The sequence below is a fragment of the Diadema setosum genome, chromosome 6, assembly GCF_964275005.1.
Source record: "Diadema setosum chromosome 6, eeDiaSeto1, whole genome shotgun sequence".
Taxonomy (NCBI): domain Eukaryota; kingdom Metazoa; phylum Echinodermata; class Echinoidea; order Diadematoida; family Diadematidae; genus Diadema; species Diadema setosum.
The window spans coordinates 13,573,568-13,594,864 of NC_092690.1; the positions used below are offsets into that span (position 1 = coordinate 13,573,568).

Here is a 21,297-nt window from a genome sequence, read left to right on the forward strand (position 1 = left end):
TGTCATGTTTACACACCCACCACTCAGTCAATGGTGTGCCAAGTTCGCATATTTCACTCAGACACACAATCTCGCCCGAACTGATTGACGAATCGCCAAATGCCACAGTACGATGAAAGCTTCACTTGCGATTCTGTTCCTCTCACATGTATTTTACATTGTGTGGTGATTGAATATTAGTTGGTGTTCCCTGTGTTGGATTTTTGTGCAAATTCTATGTTTACATCACCTTTTTGTGTGCAAAAGTCATACCTGTGCAATAATAATATAGCTACTTTACTGGTCAGTTGAAAGAAAGATAGTATAGTAAATTCATCACAAGATTTACAGCATAGCAAAGCTTAGGATTTTGCAACTGATTGACAAATTGCCCTACATCAATCAGTTGCAATAATGAAAACATCTTGACGGAAGAATTTCATGAATTTGCTTAGGATTTTCCTGACAACTTTGCTTATTGTATGTCCAGCATAGCAAAATTTTATAAAAGTTACATGGATTTGAAAAACAATATGTTTTTCCAAAGCATGCCTGTGCTGCAGAGTCAGAATAATGTAGCACACATGGGGTTTACAGTGTGGTGCATAAAGAGTTAAACCTGGTAGTACAATGTGGAAAAGGAAAAAGAATCAGTCAGATATTCCACTTTGACAATGACATACCTAAAGAAGAGATTTTCACATGTATAATTACACACACATATAGTACCATCAGCTGCAGCTGGCAAAAAGGGCAATGAAGACTTGTGCTCTTAAAATCACCGGAAAGGATGGTTATGCCACGATGAAAAAGCTTTCAAAACTCCGTCTAAATGTGTCACAAACCTACATTCAATTTGGGGGGTTTAAATTTCATGGTCGGACCCTTCTGGGCACGTGACAGTATGACCCGTAATAACCTCAATAGACTTTTAACCCTTAACCTCAATAGACCTTTAACGCACTATAGTTCAACTGAGGGTAACGAAAGAGAGTGCAGGTAACCAAACAAAATCCATAAATCCACCATATTTACACACCCACTGCCCCCCCCCCCCCATGAAAAATTGTTTTAAAAATCCATTCACACACCAACCCCCCCCCCCTGTCACTCACACACATGTGTGTATGTGTGGAAAGGTACTGCTATAACATTTATTCATTATCATATATAAATGTACATTGTACATGTACAAGTTTGTATGTGTGTGTATAGGGTCTACACATGAACATATTTGCTTTTCTGAGAGTTTCTTTTGTTCTGCTTCCTTGAGCCCAACTCATGCATTCTTATGGTGAGGCTGCCATGTCATCATCCTCAGACATTGCAATTTGTTATAAATTTTGAAAATTCTTATTCCTCAACCCAATCACTTCAAATGATGAAACTCACTACCCAGTATAACAAACTTATATTTGTTCTTATATGCTGTATGTTAAAGTCTGAAGATCATCCAGAGGTCTCCTTTAAACATACATTAACACGTTCCATGCCAAATTCGGAAATCCCCATAGACCTAATACACAGGCCGTCAGGTTCCCATAGGGAATGGGTTAATACATGTTATATATACATAAAATACATACACATACTATGTGCATAGTTGAGGGAGAGGAACACAGACAAATTTACTGATATGATGTCATATGTCATCAGAAGTAAAGAATAAAAAATTGCAGACAACAACACTAAAACAGTATACTGTAAAAGTGGATATTTTTTCGCGCCTAATTTTTCATGCTTGGCCGCGTAAGATGAATTTCATGTGTTTTTTTATTTCACAGAATCAGGACATTGACTACTGGAACACATGGCATGCAAAAATATTTGCGTGCTTCTATTTTAGCGCTCACATGTAGCTTCTGGTTACGCGAAGTGTGGGAAAATTTCCACATTGTGAAAATTTCGAATTTTACAGTATCTCTGATATGCACGATGAATATGAAACACTGTCTTCCCACAGAGACACCAAAACCTTGTTGTGGAGATTTTTAACAGAATACCATATGTCCCAAAAAATAATTACAACGGACTCTCCACAATGATATCTTTAAAAATAGTGAATCAATCCAAATACAAATTCAGGGTATGAAACTATGACTCATTGCCCACATCATACAGAAAACTCAATTCGATTTGTTGCAGTGGCCAAAGAGAAATGAGGAGTTTTGTAGAGGATGTCAAGAATCTCTTCTCTCCAAGTTCTGTCTATTGTATTCACGCACAAAAGCATCGAAGTGCTAAACTTGGAAGAATCAGACTCATGACATGCTTAACAACATTCCACTTTTCTCTGTAACTGCTTAACCAAACTGAATGGAGTTTTCTGCAAAATAGAGCTAAGATGTTACATTTTAAGACCCTGAAGTAACAATTAGACAGTTTAATCATATTGGGTGTTATCAATGCAAATATCTGATTGTAATTTTTTGGGGGACATACTGTTCAACGAAAAACCAACTCACGACATCCGTCCTCGTCACTCCCGTCTCCGCATTCATCAAAGAAGTTACACTGGAGGCCGCTGGCGATGCAGCGACCATTATCGCAAACAAAATCATGTGGCAGGCATGTACCTGGCAATGAGCATTAGAAGAGGACAAAGTGTGATCAATCAGTTCAGAAATCAAATGGCCTGCATGCATTCAAGTACGCTTCTCGTCAAAACTTCAACTTACTTCCCTTTTATACGTCAGAAACGCACAAAGGATGAATACTTGACTTGGGTGCGTACTCTTAAACAGTTGTACTTGATGCGCCACAATCTATTCAATTCGTAAGATTTATAGACATCACACACATGCGCAGAGAGAATCCATTGCTCTTGCAAAGTGCCATATGGCTTTAAATAAAATCAGATTAAAGGGATCATATATTTTTCCTTGGGACCTAACTTCAGCCTTCTAACATTTTTGGGTCAAATTATGAGAAACGTCTTTAATATGAAACATGAAAGAGCATGTAATTTCAAGAGGGATTCCACATCTATTTGATGAAAATTGCTTTTGAAATGACTGAGATATCCAAAACAGAGCAATCCCAATAAAAGGTGGGACCCAACTTTAATTCACATCACTTTGCTTTACTTTGTTTTTTTGATGTCTCAGCCACTCCAATGCCCATTTTCATCTCATAAACTTTGAATTTCTCTTGGAATGGTATGCTCTGTATCATTTCTTAAGTGGTTTCTTGGTATCTCGCAAAAAGGCCAATCCTCATCTTGAATGCTTTCCAAGCTCTATAATCAACTTTCCTTTATTATGGTTTATGGTTTCATTGGTGTTGGTTTGTTTGTTAGTTTGTTTATTTGTTTGTCCGTGTGCAAAATAACTCAAAAAGTTGTGAACGGATTTTGATGAAACTTACAAGAAAGGTTAAGAATGACACAAGTAGCCGATGATTCAATTTTGGTAGTGATCGATACGGCAATTTTGTGGATTTCTTGAAGGATTTTTGATAATTTGGCAGGTAGGGTTAATGAACTCAGGAGTTCTCTTTTCGAGAAGGATGAAGAGCACATATTACAATTGATATTACCTCTTTCAGAAAGCAGGGGGAATAACATTACCCTTAACGTAAGCTTTATGTCAGTGGCAAGGTGAGGGAACACATATTTTTCATTTTTTTTTAAATGATGTTTTCTAAAAATTCTCTTTACATCTTCTTCATTTTGTCCAAGCTCAATGTCATGAATTATAGTAGCCTTCTCATCCACCAGTGGCGGTGCTGAAACTGTAAAATTCAAAACTCTGCTGCAGATTGTCCGATTTTCTTCACTTATGTATTCGACTAATATCGCTGCGTTCATTCAGTCTCCATACATGTTTGGGTTCTGATCCACCATAACTCATAAGTATGTTGTATTATACCGTTTGATAATAGGATATTGTACAACGGTGACATTTACCTTAACTGTGCGTATACAATCATGTGACATTTTACTCCTACAGAGAAAATTTCACTCAGGCAACCTAGGAAGTTCTCACATTGAGTTCGGAGTGTTTGTTTTAACATTTACCTAACCATGGAAGAGTAAAACATATTTAGAAATTAGTTACTTCCAAAGAGGGCCAATTCACTGTAAATGTGAATTACAAATAGCAAAATATTACTCTTTCCTTTACATCTTTTAATGAAAGCTTTTACACTCATAATGAAAGAGAATAATAATTACTATGCCTCCAAATCTAGCAGTGGTCTACGCATTCAGCGAGGTGCAAATTGCATATTAAGAAATCAGCATGTTCAGGATATCGAATGAGTCACATCTTGCAAGATGTAACCCTGCTGATTTGACGTACTTAAAAAAAAACTAGAAATGTCGCTATGGCGACTGATGCCTCCGCCATAATGCATGATTCTCCCAATAGGCGTATAGTACAATGTCTTCACAATGTGTGATCCATGACAGTTTAACATAACTGGCAAAATATTGAAATGACAGGTTTGTCAGAAATGTCTTGAACTGGGTTTGCTATAATTTTCTAAGAGTGCAGGTACACATATTTGGGGAATTTTGGGAAAGTTTATGCAATGAGTAATTTCCAAGGTACGAAGAAAGAGTGTGATGACGGTACAAAATATATATATATCTTTTTTTTTTTTTTTTTTGGGGGGGGGGGGCATTGAAACCTGGCCTTTGACCCTTAACCTTTGACCTTTGACCTTCTGGCTGGAAATTTCCCAGAGAATCTCCATTAGGTAATGCATGTATTAAGTTTTGAAACTAATAATGCAAGCATTGCATATACTAGTATATGAGGGAAATAGTAAAATTTTGAGGAGTTGACCTTGACCTTTGACCCCTGACTATTGACCCATGACCCCTAAATTCCCTAGATAATCCCTGCCAGACAGTACATGCATATGTACCAAGTTCCACGAAGATACATTGAAGCATTTGAGAGAAAAGTAATATTGCAACATTTTCACCTAACCTTTGACCTTTTGACCTTTGACCTTATGACATGAAACTCTCTCTGGAGAATCTTTACGCAGTAGTACATGTCCACACCAAGTTTCAAGAAAATACCTTCGAGCATTGCATAGATACGGGGGAAATTGCAACATTTGTAGCATTTGACCTTGACCTTTTGACCTTTGACCTCCTGCCAATGTCACTAAAATCTACTCAACTAATTGTCCCATCATACATCATCCTTGGACCAAGTTTGGTGAAAGCTGCTTCATCCAGTTTTGAGTTATCACGTAAACAGATAAATTTTAGGATTTGACCTTGATCTTTGACCTCTGTCCGATTTCACTGAAAAACTAATCAAGTAATTGCCCCATCATACATCATCCTCCAACAAAGTTTGGTGAAATTTGCTCCATCCAGTCTTGAGTTATCTCGTAAACGGATACAATTTCATGATTTGACCTTGACCTTTGACCTTCAGCCGATTTCACCCAAAATCTAATCAAATAATTGCCCCATCATACTTCATACTCGGACCAAGTTTGGTAAAATTCCAGTAAATATTACTCAAGTTATCGCGTAAACGAAAGCGGACGGACAGATGGACAACCCGAAAACATAATGCCTCCGGCACCACTTCGTGGCGGAGGCATAAAAATGATGAATAGCTTTATACTCTGCAAGTGGTACTCATTAGTGGTGCAATCAATCATCAGTCTATGGTACCTAGCCAATGTGGGCTCAGAGTGCATCACTTATGACCATGCACACCCATCCCTCCAAGCATTCAAAACAAAGCATTGTGCACCCCATCCTGGTCACCCACAAGCAGCACACAAAGTTCATTCAACCTTCTCAAAATGAGAGCATACTAACCACAAGATGCTTCGTCCTCCGCTCCGCTGCAGTCTGCAAAGCCGTCACACTCCCAGCTCTCGTGGATACACTGACCATCGTTACACGTAAACTGGTGTGGCTGGCATGTACCTGCAACGACAACAGAAAGACAGCGGCACATGAGATAGGAAAATGGTTGCACGAGAGCCTGAGTAAAGTCGCATCACTATCATCATAATCACTGTTATTCACTCATACAGTCGCTCTAGAATCACAAGCAAAAATGCATCACAACATAGTGAAACCAGTGAAACTTTTTTTTTTTTAAGTGGAATACCAGTCACTTAAAAGCTTGAAGTAGGAACATGGAAGTATTGCATTAATGGCAATGCTTCTGATGAGCTCCTTAATGCATTTTTGAGACTTAACTTCATTGTAAGAATACTGAAATGCTTACTGGTTTGCTAACAGTTTACTCTGATATTGTCTCTGATAGTAGGCTATCCAGACCATAATGCAAACCTCCCAAACACTTGCAGAGCATGTAAAATATTTTTCACAGACTTATTCTGCCTATCATCATCAATATATGAAACTATTTAATCATCAATTGTTTTCACAATTGTCATCCGGCAGCATATGATCGTAGACCCCAAAGCACGCACAAACATACACACACACACACACAATCCCCAAAAGTTACAGTTTACAACTTGACACCACTTTATTTGGTTATTGAGAAATATCCCATGTGAATTTGAGCCACTATCTTCAACCTATGACCTTCGATTCGAACTCAGTAGATCCTTTATTGACAACCTTCTGCAGGAAAAACAGATTGAGCCGTGTCTACAATTGTCTGTGTAATCAGTGCTTCTCAACCAGTGGGCCGTAAAGCTCTCTCAGTGTGCTGTGATGTTGGCCAAAAAAAAAAAAAACAAGTCATAAATACTTGTTGTCTATCCATAAGTAACTGGGCATCAAAAAATTAATGGGAGTCAAAGTGGGCCTTCGGTCAAAAAAGGCTGAGAAGCACTGGTCTGGACAAATAAAATATAGAAAAAACAAACAAACAGGGTCTCATTTCATTAAAGATGTCAGGATAACAACTCCTGCTGGAATAACCATTTCCCTCACAGCATTAACCAGTCAGAACAGAGGATGTTTGTCCTTGCTAAAACACTTGCAACTACAGCAGACTTGCCATCATAGAAACTTTTGATAAAATTAACAGTGCCTCGGGCAAAGAAAAAAAAATGTATGCATGGTACACTGTACATTCTGTTATCTAAAAAAACAAACGAACATACAAATTTACCTCCGACCGCCTGGCAGTTTTCTTCATCGCTACTATCTCCACAGTCATGATACAAATCACATTCAAAGTCTCCTCGGATGCAAGTGCCATCATTGGTACACTGAAATTCGCCATCGGCACAGGGCGGGAAGGTTACAACTAATGGAAGAAGAAATCATAAAAAAGCAACTGGGATGTTTATTCAACAATACTATTACTACTTCTAATGATAAAACATATAATAGTAATAACAAAAACAACAATGATAATGATGATGATGATGCTAAATAATAATAATAATGAGAACAATAACAATAATAATAATGATAACAATAACAATAATAATAATGATAACAATAACAATAATAATAATAATAATAATAATAATAATAATAATAATAATAACAATAATAATCATCATCATCATCATCATCATAATAATAATGTATTTCGACAAAACTCTAATGACATTATTTAATATCAGAGAATTTTTGAATTGCTTAATAATTGTAACCAATGTACAGTGAAATCATTGAAATAAGTATAGTACTTTCAATGAGTCAATTCACCACGATAACACATTCTTTATACAATTGTAACAAATCTAAAAAAACTTTGTAATCATACATAAAAAACTACAGAACAAGTTTCTGAGTCTCTGCTCTACATGTCTTTATGCTGAGGTTATTGCACACTTTGGAAAAACAGAACGAAACATTGCTCTACAGCCTATTCTCTCTAATGTTTAATTAACTTAATCCGGGGAACATAGGGCTGGGTGTAAACACATTGTAATCACAGTACCTGAATCAGCACTGTCAACAGCCTCAAACTGGATGTGATAACCTCGGGAACCACCATAGAATCCCGAGTGGAATTCCATGTAGAGTTGATTCCCTGCGGACTGGATGAATGGTGGGAATGCAGTGCGGTGAGTGTAGCCATCAAAGATGTTGGAGAAGTCAGAGATATCGTCGCCGTTGCCGAAAAACAGGAAGGAGCGCACACTAAGATCCAAGTCATTGAACGTGGCGCGGATAACGTAGCCTGGCTCGGTGGCAACGTACGTTACTGTGTACTCATTTTTGGGGTATGGCCGGGGGTAGTTCATCGAGGTGATGTTGGTTGAATTGAGATACAAGTAGATATAGACTGCAAGAACCCAAAAATATCATGAATTAAAAGATTTTTTTTTTTTTTTAAGAAAACAGAATTAACAAGTTGCACATTGCGCAAAGTGTACGTTACCAAAGAGTAAATTGTCAATCATTTAATGAATTTTGACAAAGTGCATCAGACCCTCACAGAAAAGTGTACACAGTCCCAATCATTTACATTTGTATCTCAAGTTGTGAACACACACGATACAGACTTGGGGCATGCCTAATCTCCTTGTGTTTCTAAACTCTAGGAATATGGTGTGGTAAGGACCAAAAATAGTAACATGAATGGTATTTATGGGCAGGTTCGGGCAACTTTACATCAAAATCATCCCAGACACTAAGTCTAGGAGTCAAATAATTTGCCTGTCCATATATTCAATGCCACAGGGATGGGCAGTTTTTAGATGGTCACAGAAAACAGCAGAGAGAGAACACTTGACCTTCCAGACAATTATTACAAAGGCAATTGGGGGGGGGGGGGAGATATTGTAACTACTACATGAACATGTACAATGTAAGAGACCTGTATATACTGTAGTTGTTGGTAGTACCTTAACATCACCCACATTTACATGTTGCTTTAAGTATCTTTTAAAATTTTTCTACAATCTTTTTTTGACAATAGGTAACTTAAAAACTTTACTTCCATCACACATAAATAACATCCTCTACCATTTATACAATATACTCCAGAGGGGGCACACCGGGTGCGACCCCCCCCCCCCTTTAATTTTGCAAAGGCACCTCCCCTTTACAGAATTCCTAGATCCGCCCCTGTGTACATGTATATACAATTATATGTGTGTGTGTGTGTGTGTGTGTGTGTGTGTGTGTGTGCTGGACAATGTTTATTGGGGCCCCACATTTGATCACTAGAATGTGTTTACACATATATCATTATACCGCAGGTTCCTTCATGCTGGGAATTGCACTTGCCAAGCAAGCCTCATAGCATGAGGAGATTAAGTCGAATACCATCATCTAAGTCGAAGGTCTTTTCATGTTCTCTTTTCTTTTAATATGTTCTGTTGATTTTAATCCCTCATACAAGTTGTAAGTTGAATTTTCTCTAGGTCAAAGTTATTTTTTCAATCCAAATAGATTTGACTTAGGCAAGGTTGACTGTATATTTGAAGTCAGTCTCATTCTTGGCTTTTTTTTAGTGCAGGAAGTGCAATAGAATGTGAGCTGAAAAACTCGAGGAGCTACTACCACCTCCACCACCAACCTCACCTGAATTATTTGGTGTACCGCAATTGAGTTCATCATCGATACCACCGATGCAGTTCAGATAGGCATCACATCTCTCAGTCTCTGGGATACACTGTCCGCCGGGGCACTCAAATTCAAACTCCGTACAGTTTCCTTGGCAGAGTAACAGGGCAAACAATTTCAGTGTCATCAATGTGGATCTCAGTAGTTTAAAAGAGAGTATAATTGTGCTAATGTGTCATCAAAGTGGATTCAAAGTTTGAAGTAAAAACATGGTTCTCTTACAGGTGCAGAACTGTCAGTTTTTGCTGTAAAATGTACACAAACCATTTGTATGTTAAATGCACAATGTGTAAAAGAATGCTGTAATAACACAATTTCAATTAGGTAACAACGAGAATGTGAAAAATAAGCCAAACAGCTTTGATAGAGGTACTAAAATCTTAGAGCTTACCTGACTGTGGTTGCTACGTGATGTTTCATATTTGATTTAAAAAAATATATATCTGGTCACAGCGGTAATCCATTGCACGGGAGAGTGAACTGCCTGCAGCTCAAGCTGCATACAGTTTAATACTACTGCTTGGACACATTTCAATCTATCACATACTAGCAGCAATTTGCATGCCCACTACTCAACAGGGACGGCGTTTCAGGAATAAAAAGACGGGTAAACCGACTTTTAATATTGATCTAAAAATACTTCAGAACAACTCATTATCCCGGCATATCGCATCAGCAAGACAAGTGTCTTGGTAGAACTTTTCAACATATTGCAAATATGAATTTGTAGCGCATTGTAATTTAATACTATGTCTTGTATGATTCCATTGGCCTTTCTAGGTCTGACAGACATAACTCTTTATGCGTTACGCAATCACACACCCGACTCAGTCAACAGCATGCCAAGTTTGCACGTTCTGCTCAAATGCACAAACCTGCCAAAACCATGTGATAAATCGCCAAATGCCACAGTGCAATGAAAGCTTTTCTTGTTAATCTATTCTTGTCACATGTAAAAGGAGCTTGCATTTTATGTGGTAATTGACTATCAAGCGATCTTCCCAACTGGATATGAGAGTAAATTTGAAGCTTCCATCACTGCCTACAATTCGAGGGTGACAGAAACTTGTAAAAGTTCCAAAGATTTGAAAGACAGAATGTTTTCTCAAAACATGCATATGTTGGTGTCTCAGAATAATTTGGCACACTGGAGGTTTACACCATGGCACATAAAGAGTTAAAGGGCCGCCCTTCAAGTTTATACAAAGAACTCACTTGCGCAGTTCAGCTCGTCCTCCGCTTCGGCGCAGTCGCGAACATTGTCACAGAGATAGTCGGCGTGGACACAGGCATCGTCATTGCACTGGAACTCTGTTTCGTGGTTACCACACGCTCCTGGAAATATAAACATGGATTACACAAAATGTCATAGTGGATAAGAATCCTGACTCCCGATCAGAGGACCCGAGTTCGAATCCCGTTCAGTGCCAACGTCTTTGGACGAGATGCTTTTACCCACTATGCCCCTCTCGACCCTGGTGTACAAATGGGTACCTGGCAATGCTAGGGGTAATAATAGCAGGGCCCTTTGGTAGAGCAGTGGCAACAACTGGGCAACACTGAAGAGGCTATCCTGGGTAAATAAGACCTTATCATTATTAATATCATTATTACCATTACATTACCATTACAATTACCATTACCATTACCATTACCATTACCATTACCATTACCATTACCATTACCATTACCATTACCATTACCATTACCATTACCATTACCATTACCATTACCATTACCATTACCATTACCATTACCATTACCATTACCATTACCATTACCATTACCACACCATTACCTTTATCATTATTATAATTATTAAGATTTGTTAACAGATATATCTAGCAGTTGTTCATGGTTGTGCCCTTGATCCATTGATGCTCAAAAGGCAATGCCAAATGAGGTCCGTAAGACATTAGACGAAATCATATCATGTTGGGAAGTGAGAAGCAAAACTAGGAGGAAGCTAAGCCCCGCCCCCAAAAATTTCAAAAGGCAGCTCACCGTCGGTGTAGGTTGTACAATTAATGAGGGCGCTATGCCCCTCATCCTCTCCCATGGAGCAGTCTCGAATGGTGTCACAGAGGAAGTGGGAGGGTATGCAGTGACCATCAAAACACTGGACCTCTCCTAACTCACAATCTGGGAAGACATGAGCTGAAACAACAAAAAGGAAAGTGCTTATGGGTCAGAGTTCAGTAGGAAAAGTGCCTGGGTCAGAGTTCAAATGGGAAAAGTGCCTGGGTCAGAGTTCAATGGGAAAAGTGTTTGGGTCAGAGTTCTACAGGAAAAGTGATTGGGTCAGAGTTCAACAGGGAAAGTGCCTGGGTCACAGTTCAACAGGAAAAATGCCTGGGTCAGAGTTCAACAGAAAGAGTGCTTGGATCAGAATTCAACGGGAAAAGTACTTATGCCAGAGTTCAACAAGAAAAGTGTTTGGGTAGGAGCTCAACAGGAAAAGTGTTTGGGTCAAAATTCAACAGGACAAGTGCTTTGGTTAGACTTTAACAGGAAAAGTGTTTGGGTCAGAGATCAACATAAAAAGTTGCTGCATGGTTAGAGTGGTTTGCATATTGCCTGTAAAATATGTACTGTTATCACTGTTTGACAAAACAACAAATTCTGGCTCATTCCATGCATATTTCCCAAATTTTTCATTTTCCTTCAATACACCTATATCCATTTGCTGACCTTCACTATTAATTATGATCCCTGTTGATTACTTTTGGGGGGTCATTTAATAGCTGCACATAGTTTTATAAAGGTTTTTGTACAAAGGAAGCCTTCATATCCTGCAGACTCACAGAGACCTTATAACGGCTGTACACTTCAAATCCGTTGCACCTATCAAATAATTGAGATGCCACGGAGAATTGACAGTGGTAGCAACAAGGAATGTTATGACAGAAAACAATTAAGTGGTCCACTTCAATTATGAGCAAAATTGTGCATGAAGATTGCAGTAAAGAAGGTAGGGCGGCTACAAATTTTCCTGTAAAGAAGGAAGCAATAATGGCTCACTGCTAATGTTTGTAGGTCTGATGATCACGTCAAATCCGCGACCATCTCCATACACCCCACAGTGGTATCCAATCCAAGCCACACTGCTAGGGATGACTGTCTCCCTGGGTGCAGTGCGATGGTAGTACACGGCGAACCGGGTGGTGGTATTATCCGGGTCCGAGCCGCTGCCGAGGGACATGTAAGTGTGGATGCTGACGGAGAAGGCTTGGAAGATGACGTGGACGTACAATCCCTCGGGAACCGTGACTATCCAGAGGTAGTAGCAAAGGGAGTCGTGCATATTCGGGTAGCCTGGAGACTGGATTTGATGCTGTTCGCCTTCCTCTAGAACGATGTGATCTGTGAGAGAGACAGAACACTATAGACTTGATTGCTATGTCATTATATCGCAATGAACAGAAGGCATAACTAACTAGAAATGTCGCTACGGCGACTGGTGTATGCCTCCGCCATAATGCATGGTTCTCCTAATAGGTCTATAGTACAATGTCTTGACAATGTGTGATGACAGTTTCACACAATTGGCAAAATATTAAAATGACAGGTTTGCCACAAATGTGCCGAATGTTCACTTTCCTAGAACTAGGTTCAATTGGATGAATGATTAAAACGTCAGAGTGCAGGTATTTGGGGGAACTGATGATTTTCACTTGACTTTTGACCCTTTTACAAGTTTATGCATTGAGTAATTTTCAAGGTATTGAGAAAAAGTATAATTTCAGTATCAAATGGTAAAATAGTATTATCGAAACCTGGCCTTTGACCTTTGACCCCACGGTTCCAAAGAGAATCACTGTTAAGTAGAACATGCATAAATATGTAAGTTTCATGACAATACCTTGAGTTACTTTTGAGATATGGAGGAAAAAGTGCAATTTAGCACTTTCACTTGACCTTTGACCTTTTGACCTTTTGGCAACAAACTTCCCACAGAATACATATTGGGTTATACATGCATACATCAAGTTTTAAAAAAGTCCTTCAGGCATTGCATAAATATAAGGAAAGTAGTTATATTTTGAGGAGTTGACCTTGACCTTTGACCCATGACCTTTGACCCCCAACTTCCCTAGATAATCACTGCCCATCGGTACAAGCATACATACTAAGTTCCATGAAGATATCTTTGCGAGATATGGAGAAAAACATGAAATTTCATTTTTTTTTTCACAAAATAACCTGTGACCTTTGACCTTTGACCCTGTGACCCTAAAATCCACACAAAGTATCATCCCCCAAGGATATACCCTCATACCAAGTTTGATGCAAAACCACCACACGGTTCTTGAGATATTGACAAAAACAAAACGGGACGGACGGACGTACAGACGTACGGACGTACGGACGTACGGACGTACGGACGTACGGACGGACGGACGACCCGAAAACATAATGCCTCCGGCCACTTCGTTGGCGGAGGCATAATAAAAGTTGCCATTGAAACTAAAGATGGCCAAATTAAGACAATGTCACTCATGTGATTTGAAGGTGCCATATTACTAGTGTTCATGGGAGTCCCACAGTTCATCTCATCAGCTCTCGTCAAGCAGTCGTAGTAGGCGTCGCACACGTAGTAGTCTGGTACGCAGGCGCCATCTGAACAATTGAAGTAACCCTCGGTGCACTCTCCTGAAAAATGTTTGAGAAGGAAGACAAATTAAAGCATCTGGGTTTTTCTCAACTGTTGAAACAAATGCTTTTTTGAGAGAAGGCAAATAAATTATGCAACGCTCACAACATCATTTCGGATATCATGGACCAAGGCCTGAATGTCAGCTTAATATAGAGAGCTTACTCCAGCCATATCAATTCTATTCATGTCTTCAAACAAACATGAAGCAGCCTGTAATGTAGCTGTCTGATGGGGGACAGCAACCTATAAAGGGAGATTCTGGGGCAATTAGAACTTTTTAATAATCAAAATTATCTGCCCTTATAATAGCCTGATTCATGCGTAGTATGTTGAAGTCTACTGTCATTTCCATTCTAAGTCAATGAGATGTGGACATATTCAATTTTAATCAAAACTGATACACACATACACATACTTCAAAATTCATCTTCTGGAAATTAAGAAGCCATACTAGATACATTCATTGTGTACATGCATTTAATCATAAAGCTATGGTCAGAGCCAAGAAGGTCAATCTGTTCTGTACTTGATGAGCGATCACTACAACGTCTGGTAACTGGAAGGCATGCTGGACAGCTCTCTTGACCAACTGGCAACAATATCTGGAATCTAATGGCCCATACAACCTAATCTCCCTAGCCCATCTCATTTGACTATGGTAGCTCTACTGGACTGAAAGTACATTGCTACACCAGAGTGTGCTTGCTGACTCTACAAAGATCTCATTTGGATGGATTACATGACACTGATAGTTCAAGCTTGGCCAGTCAAGCTCCATGCCTGGGGCCTGTTTCACACAGAACCCAAGTTGATCTTGAAATTTAAGATTGACTAAAAATCATGGTATGCTGTATGTATCTTCAATGTTGCTCATTTTTTTAATGAAAATTAAGATTTTCAAGACTTTTTACATGGAACCATTGATAATACAAGGTAAAATAAATAACAAAGGAATCATTCCGCAAACAATAATGATAATGTGAAGTGGGTGGTGATAACGCAAATAAAATTGAACAGGGAAACCAGTGGCATACCATAATTTTTCAGTCATCTTTAATTATAAGTTTGACTTAAATTCTTTGTGAAACACCCCCCTGGGCACATAAAGGGTGAATCCTACTCACCACAGTCAGTCTCGTCCTCCCCAAAGGTGCAGTCTGGGTAATAGTCACACTGGAAGAAGGATGGGATACACTCCTCACTCTGCACACAGGTGTATTGACTCACCCCAAAGCACTGGAATGCTGCAGGTGTGTGGAAGAAATGACAGAAGTTATCAGGCAAAACATCAGAATTTTCCTTCCATTTTACCGCTTTGACTCAAAGTGGAATATTTCTATCGTTCGTGTCAAATGCCAAATGTAAAGTTTTTGCTTGGCATGAGGGCATAACACTGAATGTTATATTTTGCTCTTTACTTCGAGAGTAAGTACACTCACATATCGTACACCTGTACAGCTGTACTTAATACATATAGTGTCCAGATAGTACTGTTCTGACACTGATGCCACAAGAACTGATACTTTTCCACAGACTCCAACTCTCCCGCTTTCGACAAGAGATCTCCCGCCAAAAGCCCATTTTTGCAAAATCTCCTGTCCTCCCGTTTAAGCTTTAATTTCTCCCGCTTGAAATGATTTCTTACTTTAGTGTCATCGTATGTTGAAAAATAAGCCTTATTATTATAGCAAGAGATAACATCTAGAACCCTAGAGGTGGACCCCGGCCACAAGGAACTTGGCGCTTCGCGCACATCAAGTTAGAGTCTCCCGTTTGCTAGGGGTTTCAGGGGGGAGAATCTCCAGATCAGAAGGTGCTTGGGGTTGGAGCCTCTGCTTTTCCCATTTCACTGTGTGAAGTGACGGGACTTGTCTTTCAATTATCATTGGCACAGTGCCAGAATGTCACAAGTTTTGATTATGTATGTGTGTGTAGTGCAGTGGCGGATCAACGCGCGGGGGCACATTGGGCGTGCGCCCCCATCCCTAATTTTTTTGTGCAAACAAAAGAAATAAAATGAAAAATGGGGGCGTGTGCACTCTCATTGTAATGTAGTAAATGTGCTCCACCCCTCCCTCCCCCCACCCCTTTACGAAATTCCTGGACCCACCCGTGTGGGTTGTGTGATGACAATTTAGCACTATAACAAATTATAGTAAATGTGATACTAACACTATAGGTACCGCATACTAGTACATGTACATGTGCACGTTGAAGTCATGTTGTCAGCAGAGTTAATATTTTCACCTGTTTGCAAATAAGCACCCAGCTCATGAAAATATTCAAATTTCATTAAGATATAATTATTGCGTATGTAGTAAATCCTGTATACTCACGGCAGCCTTCCTCATCCTCCCCCAGCGAACAGTCACTGATGCCATCACATCGCCAGTCGCTATGGATACACTGACCATTGTTACAGGTGAACTGGTGTGACCTACAGCCTCCTGTTGAATGAATGGTGTATGTAGAGGGGGGGGGGGAGAGATTGAAGCATTAGAGTGCAAGTCTGTACCAAATTTCATGTTGGCTTTCATAAACAGAGTGAATCCGACAAGTAATATTTTACACCAAGTCTTGTGTAAACCAGATTTTGCTTGAGGACTTTAAACAGATGAAATGGGTGAACCTAGTCAATTTTCTTTCTTTTTTTTTCTTCATATTTTCTAGAAGGGCAATCCTACTATGCAATTCTACAGTTTGGGTTCAAAAACAAATAGGAAATTATGTTTTTAGCAGTTTTTCACAAAACACTATTTTTTTCAAATGGTGTTATCAGGTACATGTATGTCTGGCAGACCCCTTTTCATTTGATAAAAACCCTATAAAAACTGTTCACTTTCTAATCTCATAACTTTTGAAATGTTAGCGCTGCTGTATTGAGCATTTCAGTATTTGCATCAGACATAGACAGAATCTGCTTTAATGAATGTGAAAAACTTGAGCTTATTCGAATAATTCCTTCATTGTGGTTACTAAAAGAGCTTTACATCCTGTTTTTTTTTTTTTTTTGGTCTCATTTATTACACAGTGGGTTATTTGGTCAGATTAAGTCCTTGCTTAGACCCTAAATGTCACAGCTTCTATTCTCAGCAGGGACTTTTCCAGAGTGTATACTTTCTTTCCATCATTTGGACAGGTTGGGAAGATGCAGTTGTATTGAGTTATACATCATTTCCAAGCTTAGAGTCTGCTCTTTCAGAATCTGCCCTGAAGTAAAAATCCTTTTCCAGTGACTTTTTGTTGGTTTTGTGATGCAGGGTCACATATGGTCTGTTCTCTGAGTAGCAAATGTAGGTGTGCGCTTTTTACACATTGTGCCGTGTAATGTGACCATAGGCAAGAAGACTTCTTTTCCAAATGACAACTCAACTAGCCTGGAACTTGAAGGGATGGCATAGTTTTGGTTGAAACTGGGCTTGAGGTTTCCATTTTTTTTTTTTTTTTTTTTTGGTGAAGTAATGAGAAACCTCCTATAGAATAAATATGAAAGAGCACACAAATTTAAGAGGAATTCAAAGTATATTTGATAAAAATTGGTTTTGAAATGGCTGAGATATCCAAAAACAAAGAGGTCCAAAAAAAAGGTGGGAAAAACCTTTTACAAGGACAGCTTCATTTTACTTTTTTGATATTCCAGCCATTTCAAAACCTATTTTCATTAAATAAACCTTAAATTCCTCTATGAATTGTATTACTTAAAGCTCTTTAATATTTCAGAAGTGTTTTCTAAATATCTTGCAAAACATTAAAATTTGAAAACCCCATCTCAACCAAAACTATACCATCCCTTGAAATTAGATGGACTTGAAAACCTCACCTCCACTGGCAAAACACTTGTGCTCATCTTCCCCTTGGGGAGAACAGTCCGTAAGACCGTCACACTCAAAGATTCCTGGTAGACAGGTGCCATCGAAACAGGTGAAATCCCCTGCAGGGCAGGTTGGCACCGGGGGCTGGGTAGGAACATCTAGGAAATAGTACCCAAAGAACAAGTGATTGGATTGGATTGGATCAGATTGGATTGGATTGGATGGGATTGTATTAGATTGAATTGGATCGGATCGGATTGGATTGGATGGATTGGATTGTATTGGATTGGATGGATTGGACTGGACTGGACTGGATGGATTGGACTGGACTGAATTGGATCAGCTAGGATCACATTGGATTAGATGGCTTACATTGGATTGGATTGGAATGGAATGGATTAGAATGGATTTCATTGGATTTCATTTGATGGATTGGACTGGACTGGAGTGGACTGGATTGATTTGGATTGGAGTGAATTGAATTGCACTGCATTGGATAGGATTTGATTGGATGGATTGCATTGGATTGGGTTGCATTGGATGGATTGGACTTGATGGATTGGACTTGATGGATTGGATTGGACTTGATGGATTGGATTGGATTGAAATGATTGTATTGTATTAGACTGATTGGAGTGCACTGGATTGGACGGATTTGACTGGATTGGATAGAACTGAACTAGATGGATTGGATTGGAATGGATTGGGTTAAATTGCATTGGATTGGATTTTTGACTGGATTTAGCTGGAGTATTTGAATTCTCTATCATCATCACATGCAGCCTGCCACCATGCACTAGCAATATACGCGCAGACGGGAAAGCCTTGAAATAAGCAGATATAAGGCGACTAGTTGAGAAATAGGGTGAGACAATTGAACAGCATTGCAAAGCTTAAAGTCTGGAAAGGTTAATGAGGACAAAAACGAGAGATTTCTATATTTGGTGACTTATTTTTTCAGGTTTGTGGGGGGGCCCTGTCATATACAACCATGTACATATAAACATCAGAATACAAATGTCCATGTCATGATTGAAGAGGAATAAGGCCATTTGTCTAAAAACAAAAGAAAATGATCAAGCATGAAGGGATACACAGGGCATTAAAAAAAAAAGGTTAAAGTTTGAGCCAGGCTTGATATACTTGAATCTCTTCAAACAAATAGACAGATCTCTACACACCTGAATACATGTATAGACGTGTGGCAAGTTAATGTCAAGCATGCAACTGGACTTAAAAGTAAAACATAGTTTCTGGGCATTCAACTCCTATTTGTTCAACAAACGTGGCATACCTTCAATCGAAACGGCCTGCACAGTCAACTGGAACCCCCGTGACCTGCCGTATGGGCCACCATAAAACTGGATGTAAAAGGTATTTGTGGGCGTGTACAGCATGTTGGGTTCGTCATGGTGATTGTACACTGAGAAGGCGTTGTCATGGTCGTCGTAGTCCAGAGTGGAGCCGAAAGTCAGGAAACCCTTCCAGTCGACATCGTACTCGTCAAAACGGACTATGAAGCGGTAATCTTGCGGCCCCTGCAACAGGTAGACGATGTACGACCTCGCGTCGTAGTTGTTGGGGTAGTTAGGAGACTGGATAGTGATTATCTGCGTTTCGTTCGGCTGGTAGAGCACTAGGAGGAGAAAAAACAGAGCATTAACTTTTGGTCTTCAATGTCACAAGCACTAGCTGGCATGAAGAGGCCACTCAAAAATATTTGAAGTATAAGCCAAACTGACGATGCCTCACAGATATGAAGACATCTGACTCATGTCTCCTTGCATAATGACCAGCCAATCTCTACGATAGATAAACCTTCATGAAGGTAATTACTATTTGCTATCCTTACGCTTAAAAACAAATGAGCCATACATAATGGTAAAGACATGGGGACACACAAATAGAAAGTGTGCAAAGATTAATAAAACTGAAATCAAAATCATTTGACTGGACATTTCCAGGCACTAATTTGACACACTAATTTATAAAGAAATATACTAGTAGATTAAATGCACATCAGTTTTATTTGTCAGACTTAGGCAGAAAAGTGATAAAATCAGCTTTCCAGGAGATTATAGTTTCAAACACTTTCACAACATACTGCTCTAATTTTACACATTTGCTTTTGCAAATAGTTTATTCCAAACTGTTTTCTTTCTTAAGTGTCCTGTGTCATTTCACTGTGTTATGCATTGTATTGTATTGTATTGTATTGCATTGTTATGCACTGTAATGGTACTAATATACAGTATACACCATACAAAATTCGCGAGTCTAAATTTTCGCGAATCGGGAATCTCCAACGATTTTGCAAGTGGTTAAATTCCCGATCATGGATTCCTGTACTAAACGGAGATTTTGCATGTCTTTAATTCGCAAATAGCACCTGACTCGCGAAATTCCCAAAAATAAAAACCTCGCGAAATATTTGGCGTATACAGTAGTGTATTGCTTGGTCAAATGAATGATAATAACAGAAGTGACAGCGACATTCCAGAAAGGCAGGCTTTCAAAAAAGCTGGTTTAACCCAATGAAGATGAGTCCCGAGTATACTCGGGCAAGCTTCTATGGAAAATGCTTGTTGTAGCAAAATCAAACCGTCCTCAATGGGTTAAGGGGATTCAAGGATTTTCAGGACTGTTCAAAAAGCTGTTTCTGTGCTTTCTCTCACTTACAATACTCATAAATAATTTAATAAACTCTTTAATCACTTTTGATTCATGATTAAGATGGAGTGCATCAAATCTACACTTCTACTTTTGACCAATTTTCTTCAAGTTTCATAAAAGTTTGATTTTCACCAATGCTGGTATAAACTTCTCCCTTGGAAAACTGAAAAAACCCAGGTTAAAATGGGAAAACAAATTTTTGGTGTACAGAACTTTTTTTTGAATACAGCTTACACTAACTTTCATGCTTCCAAACTTTACACATGTAGAAAAAAAAATAGAATAACTCAATCAGAACACAACGAACATCTAAAATCAGCAAATTGCCTCAAAATGATTTCCCCCCTCTAGTTTTTGAGACATACTAGCAAGTACTAACTTAGCTCAGGTTCTGGGCAGGCAAGTTCATCGGCTGTGCTGTTGATACAGTCATAGTAGAAATCACAGACAAGGTGAGCCGGGAGACACTGGCCGGTGCCTGGGCAGGAGAATTCACCTTCTTTACACGTACCTGGCAGGAATACACAGAGACAGGAAGGTACACGTGTACATAAAGGCAATGATTTGGCAGAACAACATATCGTCGACTGAGAACCAGAAGGGCGTAACTGCAATTTGGGAGGGGGGTATTAAATTATGGATATTGGGTTTCAGAGGTTGATCTCCTCTGTATATTATGGGGGCAA

General features: G+C 39.1%; 1 protein-coding gene across 1 annotated transcript in view; it reads right to left on the reverse strand.

Moving 5' to 3' along the window:
• LOC140229549 (uncharacterized) overlaps nucleotides 1-21,297 on the reverse strand; it is a 92,110-nt gene that overhangs the window by 13,750 nt on the left and 57,063 nt on the right. Inside the window, exons 29-42 of the mRNA XM_072309796.1 lie at nucleotides 20,991-21,122; nucleotides 19,233-19,574; nucleotides 17,947-18,096; nucleotides 16,463-16,573; nucleotides 15,251-15,370; nucleotides 13,994-14,122; nucleotides 12,491-12,832; nucleotides 11,474-11,626; nucleotides 10,685-10,804; nucleotides 9,428-9,559; nucleotides 7,836-8,183; nucleotides 7,053-7,190; nucleotides 5,774-5,884; nucleotides 2,445-2,555 (exon numbers count right to left, since the gene is read on the reverse strand). Of these exons, the coding sequence (XP_072165897.1) occupies nucleotides 2,445-2,555; nucleotides 5,774-5,884; nucleotides 7,053-7,190; nucleotides 7,836-8,183; nucleotides 9,428-9,559; nucleotides 10,685-10,804; nucleotides 11,474-11,626; nucleotides 12,491-12,832; nucleotides 13,994-14,122; nucleotides 15,251-15,370; nucleotides 16,463-16,573; nucleotides 17,947-18,096; nucleotides 19,233-19,574; nucleotides 20,991-21,122 (2,439 nt within the window). The remainder of the gene's footprint in view (nucleotides 1-2,444; nucleotides 2,556-5,773; nucleotides 5,885-7,052; nucleotides 7,191-7,835; nucleotides 8,184-9,427; nucleotides 9,560-10,684; nucleotides 10,805-11,473; nucleotides 11,627-12,490; nucleotides 12,833-13,993; nucleotides 14,123-15,250; nucleotides 15,371-16,462; nucleotides 16,574-17,946; nucleotides 18,097-19,232; nucleotides 19,575-20,990; nucleotides 21,123-21,297) is intronic.